Raw genomic sequence first — 10,664 nt, 5'->3', positions numbered from 1 at the left:
ACATTTCTTATTCGTTCGGCATAATCCTGCCTGTATTATCTATTTCCTACAATTCAGCATCCAATTCGGAAGTTTACTTCCTAAACATTGAAATATGCCCCTCAACATAAAAGTGTTGAGCTACAGTATAACCTCTATAACCTTCAAAATTAATAAATAAAATAAAAACATTTCACAAAACAGCTTACAGAACATTTGCTAGTCCAATTCTCAAATACAGCTCACCTGTCTAGAACCTGCATTGCATAGTAGACATTAATACAATTGAGAGCCTCCACAAATATTTCACAAGAAGTGTCCTTCATTCCTCCCCTAGCAACAAAATACCTTATTGCACCAAACTTGAAATACAGTGGTACCTTTACTTAAGAACGCCTCTACTTAAGAACTTTTCTAGATAAGAACCAGGTGTTCAAGATTTTTTTGCCTCTTCGCAAGAACCATTTTCTACTTAAGAACCCAAGCCCGGAAAAATTTCCCAGGAATTTTGAGAGCGGCATGAAGGCCCGGCCAGTTTCCTGCCATTCCCCCTTTAATCCCAGCCACCTCCAGCTTTTCTGGGCTGCCAGAGGAGCCTTTCTGTGGCGCTTAAGGAGGCTTTGGCAGTCCAGAGCGAATGAAGCATTTTCCTTTCTCTGGGCAGTTGGAGAGGGAAGAAACTCAGAGAAAAGAAACGATCCCTTCGCTCTGGGCAGCCGAGAAGTCACCACAGCAAAGGGAAGGCGCCGGCTACAAAGCGAGCGAGCGAGAGGAGAGGGGAGCCCTTCAGCATGGGAAGGAAGAGGCAGCAGGTAGCAGCAGCAGCCGCCAGTGGATGGGAGGCAGCCTTATGCCAGGTGTATGGGAGGTGCGTGCTCCTCCTCACCGCCTCAGAATCCCTCTTTTTTTTTAAGTCTTAAAGTTTTGGATTTTTTTGATTCCCCTCACCCCACCTTCTTCCTTCGGCAGCAACTGTCCTCCTCCTCTTCTTCCTCCTCCCCCCACCCAAATTCCGAGCTTTTATTTCTTTCCTAATGGGTTTGCACACATTATTTGCTTTTACTGTACATTGATTCCTATGGGAAAAATTGCTTCTACTTAAGAACATTTCTACTTAAGAACCTGGTCACGGAACGAATTAAGTTCTTAAGTAGAGGTACCACTGTACTAGGATTAGACTATTTGTTTGTTTGTTTATTTATTTATTTGATTTGTTTTGTCAAGTACGTATAGGTGGTATACAAGATATAACAATATTTATATACATGATACTAGTAAAAGAAAAACATTAGGACAGGGATGTAAGGCACTTTGGTGCACTTATGCATGCCTTACAACTACGTCGCCTCCGATGTGATCTACACGTATATACCAAATTAGAGCACAGAGTTGGCCTCCTCAGGTCCCGCCAGCTAAACAATGCAGATTAGCGGGATAGTGGGGGAGGGCCTTCTCTGTTGCTGCCCCGGCTTTTTGTAAGGCCACGAAGACCTGAACAGGCTTGGATATTCTAAAATAACCACTAGCTCATCCATATGTATGAATCGGTATGAATGACTAGTACGTGTGCTGCTGAATGGTTTTAAGTTTTAACTAGGGTTTTAGAAATTAGCTTGTTTTTGTCTTGACTCGTTTGTATTATTATTGTTACTTGTAATTTACACTGTTGTGAGTCACCCTGAGTCCTTCGGGATTGGACAGCATAGAAGTCTAAATAAATAAATAAATAAATAAATACATACATACATACATGGGCTGTTCACTGTTTTCTGTACCCAATTCCTTGCAACCTCCCCTGGCTTTGAACCTGGGTTGAGTAAATGGAAAAAAGGACCACTAGGAAATCCCAGCCACCCACTTTTCAATTTGACAAATCTATATTTACTGTTATGTACATTGAGAGCATATGCACCAAGACAAATTCCTTGTGTGTCCAATCACACTTGGCCAGTAAAATAATTTCATTATCTATTCTATTCTGTTCCATTCTATTCTTTATTACTCTCTTTCTATTCTATTCTATTCTATATTCTATTCTATTCTTTATTCTTCTCTTTCTATTCTATTCTATTCCCACTCTTTCTTCTCCTCCCTCCTCTGCCTCTCGCGAGACTTCCTTTCTCCCGCGCGACCTGAACGGCGCTCCCAGCAGGCGGCGCGCGTTCCTCTCCGCTCGGTCGTTCGGGGAGGAAAAAAAAATATGGGTGGCGCGATGCCTGCCGGGAGGCGTAGTTCTCCGCCTCCTTCCGTCGTCTGAGGCGGCCGAGGCCAGTGACGCCACACAGGCCGTCGAGGACGGCCGAGAAGGCCGAGCGGCGGAGAGCGGTTCGTGGGGCGCTGTTGGTGAAATCTCTCTCGCTCTCCCCTCCCCCGGCCGGGGACGGGGAAACATGGCCGGATGCAGCACTTGCGCCGCCGCCGCCGCGCGACTCGTCAGCTCGTCGCTGCCGTCGGCGTGCCGAGGTAAACCTGCCCGGCCCGAAGGGACCCCCCCTGGCTTCGATCGCGCGGGTCCCCCTCAGAGCGAACACGGCTGACGCCTTCCTTCCCCCCCGCCTTCCGCCTTTGCTATTCCCTGAGGCGGGGACTACAACACCCATCAGTCACAGCCGGGCATCCGGAGGCCCCGGGTGGGCAGGAGGCCCTTAAACTGAACCTTCTGAGGGGTTTGTGTGTGTGTGACGGGAGGCGGCTCGCTTCGGGGTGAGCCGAAGGAATTTATTTATTTTATTTATTTATTTATTTATTTGTCAAACAATTATGGGACGGTAATTTGTGCAAATAAAACATTAGGTAATGATAGAAGACAATAGGACAGGGACGGTAGGCACAGTGGTGAGCTTATGCACGCCCCTTAGAAATAAGAATAACAGAGTTGCTATAAATATTTTAAAAAGATTGCTTAAAAGAAATATATAACTATGTAATCAATGTGTGTCTGAGATATATGCAAGGTATGTGCATTGGTATTCGTAGGAATATGAAATGGAAAGGAAAATAAATTTAAAACAATAAATAAATAAAAGGAAAATAAATTTAAAAAACAATAACAGAGTGGGAAGGTACCTTGGAGGTCATCTAGTCCAACTCCCCCTGCTCACACAGGAGATCCTACACTAGGGATTTGAACCAGGAACTCTTACTGATGTAAGAGCCACTGAGCCGCCTAATCAGGCTAACACACACACAGAGACACAGGGCAATGTAAAAACAACTTTATTTCAAAATGTACAAGCTTTTGCAATTTTTATGTACGGTGTATTGTTTGGTCTGTTTATTTTTTGTCTTTGTTTAGGTTCTATACAGTATCTTTAAAAATGCGATTAAAAAAAATTACACACACACACAGAGCGAGAGAGCCTTTGGATAAGAAGCACCTGTTTTGTTTTTTATTTGGGGGGGCAGGTGTGCTTTTGCGGGTGCATGCACGCCCCCTTTCTGGGTGTCCAAATTTCTGTCTCTTTGGTTTCTGCAAAGCCACTCTTCTTTTTTTCTTTCTTTCCTGCCTTCACCTCCACAGCCCTTCCCCTATCCCCAAACTGGCAACATTTGTTTAACTTTCTGTTTGGGCCACCAAGACCTCTGGTCAAGGTGTCTTTTGAGGATTGATGGGTTTTGTTTGGGAAATAAAATAAAATTTATTTTTAAATTTTCCCTATTTGGCCCTAAGTGCAGGGAGACCGAATACAGTAATCCCTCGCGGTTCATCTTTCACGGATTCACTATTTCACGGGTTTTCAAAGGGGGCTTAAATCCTTTAAATCCATTAAAAAATGCATAAAATTCTGCTACGGTACTACTGTACTCTAGAAACTGGTAGGATATCACATGTAGTTCCAGCTGAGAAACATTATAGAATCACTGTTTAATGCAAAGGGTGGGTTTTAAAAGTCCAAATACTCTTAAATACATTAAAAAATATCTTTCCTCTCCTTCACAGAAATTCGTTTTTTACGGGTGGTCTTGGAACGCATCCCCCGCGAAAAACGAGGGATCACTGTGTTACAAATGCACATAGTCCTAGACTTAAACGGCCACAGGGGAGCCCAACTTTTTTCTTGAGACATTTTGTTAAGTGAGTTTTGCCCCATGTTTTTTTTACAACCATTGTTAAGTGAATCCCTGAAATGGTTAAGGTCGTGAGGTCAATCTGGCTTCCCTGTTGATCTTTTTTTTGCTTGTAAGAAGGTCACATGACCTTGGGACGCAGTTCATATTTGATTAGCTGAGCCTGGGGAGGTTGCAGAGGTCGTAACTGAAAGAAAAACGGTCCTAAGTTGCTTTTTTCAGCGCCGTTGCAATGTTGGACGGTCACTAAATGAACTGTTGTAATACAGACATAAGCTGAAAAGTCAGGTCTGTCTGATAAGATGGCCCTGTTTAAGGTGGGGCTGTTCTAGGATGGTGAATGCTTCAGTCTGAGTATTTTAGGAAGGAAGGAGAGAATGAATGCAGGTCATCCCCATGATCGCAATTGAACTCAAAATTTATTTTGCTAAGTGAGGAATGCGTTAAATGAGTTTTACAGCTTTTCTGGTCACAGTTGTGAACTGGATCTCTGCAGTTCATAAGTTAGCAATACTGCTGCAAGTGAACCTGGTTTTCCCCCATTCACTTTGCTTGTCAAAAGTGAGAACAGGACTCTGGGATGTTGCAACCCTCATAAATATGAGCCAAGATTCTGAATGTACATTGTGTGACACGGGAGATGTTGCAATGGTCATAAGTATGCCGCCCCTCTCCGTAGACTCGGGGCGGCTAACAACAATAATAAAAACAGCATATGACAAATCTAATATTTAACATAATTAAAAAACCCTTATTATGGTCATAATGGGGTTTTTTTTTGCAGTGCCATTGTAGCTGCATACAGTCACTAAGCAAACTCTTGGTTTATCTTAGCATTTTCCCCAGTAGCCAGGCAAGTGGAATTCCATTATGAGATAGTCTTCGATTTGCAATCGTTTATTCTGTGACAGCCTGAAGTTACAACAGCATTGCAAACAGTGATTTATAACTGGTCCTTCCACTTACAGCATTATAGCATCCTCACAGTCACGTGATCAAAATTGGAGCACTTGACAACTGACATGTAATTAATGGTGGGTCATGTGATTGCCATTTGATTGCCATTTGCAATTTTTCCAGCCAGGTTCCAGCAAGGGAGCCAGAGGTCGTTTAACAACCACATTCACTTTATTTGCAGTGATTCACGTAGCTATGGCAAAGGAATGTGAAAAATTGGGCACAACTCTCTTGACAACTTCCTTACTTAGCAATGCCATGGAGACACCTGGCCCATAGAATTGCCAAGGGGTTGACACAACTGAATGAATAATGTCATTTAGCAACAGAAATTGTGGTAGCAAGTCAAGGATATTTAGGTTTGAATTTTCTTCAGTGGAAGCTCCTCTTAAACCCAGTGAGAACTTGGCAATTCCAGAGACATACTTAGATTTGCAGTGTGGTTTCTGAGAAGCCCTTCTTTTGTTGACTTTTCTTTTACAGTATTCTGTTTTGCTAAAATTTGGATTAATGAGCAAACAATATTAAAGGGAAGGTCATTCATCAGCCGGGCAAAGTTTTACTTGTTTCATAATCTCATAGTGGTGTTTTTTAAAAAAAAAAGAAAAGAAACGATGCCACAAATATAATTCTGCTTGTTTATTTGTATATTTTCTCTTCTCTACTTTATTCTGACAGGACAGATCTATGCCTATCTACCCAGAAGTAAGTCCCATTGATTGATGTTTCCATTAGACTTAATCTTGGATAAGTATATACCAATTTGCCCTTAATATTTATGTCTTAAATAGTCTTGCCAGAATGCCATGTGTGGAGAAGAGAACTTTGTAATGTTGCTTCAGATTGATCAGGGTTCATGCTCACTGCAAAATAATGCCCAATCTGAATCCTGAGCTTTGATTCCTCATGAACTATTGTGTAAGCTCTTTGCTCTGTTGTGCTGATGAAAGATTTTTCTAGGATTTAGTGTTGGGGCATTGCTTGAACATGCTGTGATCTGGATGAAACAAATATATTTTGTTTGGCCTGTAATGTCTCCAATTCTTTTTTTTTTTGCTTCTGTATGGTTTTTTCTGCTTCTGTATGGTTTAGTTAGCATATCTGTAAAGCATTCTGTACATTCCCACTCTCATGTTATTTGCACAGTCAACCAACATACTGACTGATTCACACATTTTGCTAGGCCATTGGGGGTTTTTTTTCTGCTTGAAAAACCACAGTGGCTGACTATGTGTGCAAAAATAACATGAGTATTTGTTTTTAAAAGTTTTTAATTAGTTCCTACCAAAACACACTTGCACGAGGAACATTCTAACATCCATTATTGGTACGGTAATTGGTCTGTTGCAGAGAAGCAACTTATTGTCTTAAATTATTTAACACCAAAGCTGAAAAGATTGTCTTCTATCACCATATCTCAATATTTTATTTTGCCTTCATGTACTTATAAGCATTGTTCTCAGGTTCCCTGTCTTTTGCTAATACATTACACTGGGCTTAGAATTAACCTTTTTTAGTTTGAGCATATTATTATCTGATCTTATAATTATACACCAGTGTAGTAGACATTAGGCATACTGTAATTATACATTTGAAATATACTTCAGTTATTATTAGTATAAAAACAGTACACATGTAACTAAGTAGTTGCAAATCTAACACTGTGTATAACCAAGTTGTTATGCTTTCTGCTAAATGGCAGCTTATTTTTTTAAAAAACTGGAAAGTGAACATTTAAAAAAAAACAGAAGTTGTAATGTCCTCAGCAACTTTTTTTGAGAATTGCAGACATTGGACCAGTTCAGTTATACTACTTTGCCATTATATTCAAAGCATAATTGGATATGTACTAGTACAGTCAAAACTGTTCTGGTTATGAAATATAGAAAACAGGCACAATCTGTTCTTATGCAGATGTCTCTGCAAGGTTTGAGTTGTAAGAACCAAAGTAGCAAATTGAATCTGAATTTGCAAAGGAGGAATGTATAATGACATTATGGAGTTTGGCACTAACCATAATCTGAATTAATGGGTACCTTCACATAGACAGACAGGCTTCTAAAATTAATTTATGCAAATGAGAGCAAGCCAGACTGATCCCAGTTCGTTAGAATCAAAAGACACAAACAGAGCAGCATTCATGAAGAAAACAGAAATTGAACTTATTATTCTGCAAAGACAGCCATTGTGTGATTCTGAGTTGTGCTGGAACTCATATAATTTGAATGCTAATGTTATACAAATCTTGTTAGCAAGCAGTAATTGAGGCAAATAAACTTTGGAATGCTGTCTAAATTCTGCCAGGCAAAAGATTTTCAACATCCTTGATATTTCACTGTTGTCATTTTAGTAAGGTCAAGGGTACACTTTCTGGCGATTCATTTTTGTAAGTATTTATGTTGCTCTTCTTGTTATGATAAATTGCTTTGGGACTGTTGGTCATCTTAAAATTTTCCAAAATAGAAGAAATTACCTTTTACAGGGAAATAATGCTTGGGGCTTAATATGTAACAGATGCTATTCCTCGTGTCTATGGAAATTCTCAATCCTCTGGATCACAGTTGTCCCAAAGGTACTTTTTCAAAAGGCAACTGGACTTTGTTTTTTCCCAAAAGCAAAAAATAAAGTCCAGTTGCCTTTGAAAAAGCACCTTTGGGATGCCATTCACCACCACAAACTACTTTGTGGAAGTATTCCCCCACCCCCACCCAATTACGTGTTGTATAAACCTGGTCTGCATTTTGAGCACAGGGAGGAAACTATTTGCTGTAGAAGGAGAGGACTGGCTAATGGGATTTGGTTGTACAGTGTTCCCTCGATTTTCGCGAGGGATGTGTTCCGAGACCGCTGGCGAAAGTCGAATTTCCGCGAAGTAGAGATGTAGAAGTAAATACACTATTTTTGGCTATGAACAGTATCGCAAGCCTTCCCTTAACACTTTAAACCCCTGAATTGCCATTTCCCATTCCCTTAGCAACCATTTAGATCATTACTCCCCATGTTTATTTATTAAAGTTTATTTAAAAAAATATTTATTAAAGGTAGATGAAAATTTGGCGATGACATATAATGTCATCGGGCAGGAAAACCCGTGGTATAGGGAAAAAACCCGCAAAGTATTTTTTAATTGATATTTTTGAAAAACCGTGGTATAGACTTTTCGTGAAGTTCGAACCCGCGAAAATCGAGGGAACACTGTACATATCTTCAATGCAGGGTTATCCAACAAACTTGGCAAGTTTAAGAGGGCTGGACTTCAGCTCTCAAACCCATGATCCAGGAAGGGCTGGCTGGGGAATTCTGGGAGTTGAAGTCCAAGCACCAAGTCTCTTAAGAGAGTGAGATTCAATTACTTCTTGGGTTCAAGGTTCAACAAGTAGACTCCATGAAGTGAGGGATAAATTACTGAAAAGGTACACAGAATAATCACAAATCTTCTGTTTCTTTTTCATTTTTCAGGAATTTCATGTGGCCGTTCCTGCTTCCCTGCTTTAGGAATAATTGGGACTTGTGAAACACAGCCTCTAAGAATTATTCCTTTTAGAACTTTTTCTGAAACACCAGCATACTTCGCTTCTAAAGATGGTGCGAGTAAAGATGGTTCGGGAGATGGCAGTAAGGTATAACACTTTTTTGTGCTTCGAAAAACCCACCCTTATCCCAGATACCACAGGTAGTCCTTGAGTTGTGACTGCATTTGTGTCTGGAATTATGGCCCTAAGTTTATAGCTGTAGGAACTTTGAATCATCAGGGTCATAAGTACTTTTCTGGGAGGTTCATTGAAACTTTGGTTGCTACATAGAAAGATAGAACCAAACAATGTCACTTGGCGGGACCCAGAGGAAGAGTCTTCTCTTTGGCGGCCCCGGCCCTCTGGAACCAACTCCCCCCAGAGATTAGAATTGCCCCCACCCTCCTTGCCTTTCGTAAGCTGCTTAAAACCCACCTCTGCCGCCAGGCATGGGGGAACTGAGATACACTTTCCCCCTAGGCCTTTAAAATTTTATGCATGGTATGTCTGTATGTATGATTGGTTTTTATATAATGGGTTTTAACTGTTTTTAGTATTGGATTATACTGTTTTGTTACTGTTGTTAGCCGCCCTGAGTCTGCGGAGAGGGGTGGCATACAAATCTAATAAAGAAAGAAAGAAAGAAAGAAAGAAAGAAAGAAAGAAAGAAAGAAAGAAAGACTGCAGAAAAAGACCTCCTGGTCCATCTAGTCTGCCCTTATACTATTTCCTGTATTTTATCTTAGAATGGATATATGTTTATCCCAGGCATGTTTAAATTCAGTTACTGTTCAGTTACCAACCACATCTGCTGGAAGTTTGTTCCAAGCACCTACTACTCTTTCAGTAAAGAGCAGTCGTAAGTTGAGGACTGCCGGTAAAGCTAAAAAATGTACATGCTTTGAGTGACATCTTGATTCATGTCATCTCTCATCTAATCCAGTACAGGGGAATAGACACAGGGACCAGGTCAGAGGCCATAAACTAAGTCACTGATAAAAAAAACCCCACAACATAATAGTGACTTGGAATGCAGTTGCCTGAATTTAAGCAACATGTTCATGCTGTCAGAGGACTTTTGATCTTATAAAGCTAAGTAAATGAAAAACTAAACACAGACAAATTACTTTAAACTCAAACTTGCTGTCTGGAGTTTTTAAAAGCACAGATCGTGATTTGGGACATGAATTATGTTGAAATATGTAATGGCTAAGTTGAGCAATCAATGTCCACGTTTAGAAATTGGTGCCTTTTAAAATTCAGCAGCTTTGGATTAAATGCTTGATATATTCTGCATGGAGATTATTTTTGGCTTACGAATATGGGTGGTTTGCTGAGGAAACAACAAACTCAAGCATCTGGGACAGCTGGCACCCTCCACTTGAGCCTTCTGCCAACGATGAGAGTTTCCTGGCCCTGTTTCCCTTGGCTTCCTGCAGAAAAAAAAAAGGAGAAGTTTTCTCCACTTGTTTCTGTACCCTTTTTTTCACAGCTTGGGGACTGACCTTTAGGTTTACTCTTACTTACCTACTTACTTCCTTACTTCCCCTACTGTTAAAGCTACTCATTTGCTCTATATGCCGTGTTTTCCTGAAAATAAGACATGGCTTTATATATTTTTTAACCCTGAAATATGGCTTTGGCCTTATTAATGGGGAGGGAGTTATTTTGGGAGTGCAGTAGGTGACAAGCGTGGGAATCGCCACCACCTCCCCTCCCTATTCTTGGGGCCGGCCAAGTGGTAAGCCCACCGTGACTGCTTGGTGGAGCAGGATTCTGTAAGGCTTGCTATGCCATTGCACAACTGCAAGCTTCATCATAGCATAACAAGGTATAACAAGCAGGAAGAGGAAGATTGTGATCCCCTTATACAGAGCGCTGGTGAGACCACATTTGGGATACTGTGTTCAATTCTGGAGACCTCACCTACAAAAAGATATTGACAAAATTGAACGGGTCCAAAGACGGGCTACAAGAATGGTGGAAGGTCTTAAGCATAAAACGTATCAGGAAAGACTTCATGAACTCAATCTGTATAGTCTGGAGGACAGAAGGAAAAGGGGGGACATGATCGAAACATTTAAATATGTTAAAGGGCTAAATAAGGTTCAGGAGGGAAGTGTTTTTAATAGGAAAGGGAACACAAGA

The 10,664-nt window shown here is 40.8% G+C and overlaps 2 protein-coding genes across 5 annotated transcripts in view; both read left to right on the top strand.

Moving 5' to 3' along the window:
* ANKDD1A (ankyrin repeat and death domain containing 1A) overlaps positions 1-10,664 on the top strand; it is a 350,194-nt gene that overhangs the window by 111,172 nt on the left and 228,358 nt on the right. The window lies entirely within an intron of this gene.
* The window catches only part of CLPX (caseinolytic mitochondrial matrix peptidase chaperone subunit X), a 42,863-nt gene continuing 34,328 nt past the window's right edge, over positions 2,130-10,664 (top strand). Inside the window, exons 1-3 of one of the 4 annotated variants that reach the window (XM_070762099.1) lie at positions 2,130-2,442; positions 5,683-5,709; positions 8,464-8,624. In XM_070762099.1, the coding sequence (XP_070618200.1) occupies positions 2,370-2,442; positions 5,683-5,709; positions 8,464-8,624 (261 nt within the window). In that variant the 5' untranslated portion in view covers positions 2,130-2,369. The remainder of the gene's footprint in view (positions 2,443-5,682; positions 5,710-8,463; positions 8,625-10,664) is intronic. The other 3 variants (XM_070762097.1, XM_070762098.1, XM_070762100.1) reach the window with 3 other exon arrangements.

This window comes from Erythrolamprus reginae, chromosome 10 (assembly GCF_031021105.1).
Source record: "Erythrolamprus reginae isolate rEryReg1 chromosome 10, rEryReg1.hap1, whole genome shotgun sequence".
In the NCBI taxonomy this organism is placed as follows: domain Eukaryota; kingdom Metazoa; phylum Chordata; class Lepidosauria; order Squamata; family Dipsadidae; genus Erythrolamprus; species Erythrolamprus reginae.
The sequence above is the reverse complement of the archived record's forward strand: the minus strand, read 5'-3'. Positions and strand labels throughout refer to the sequence as shown.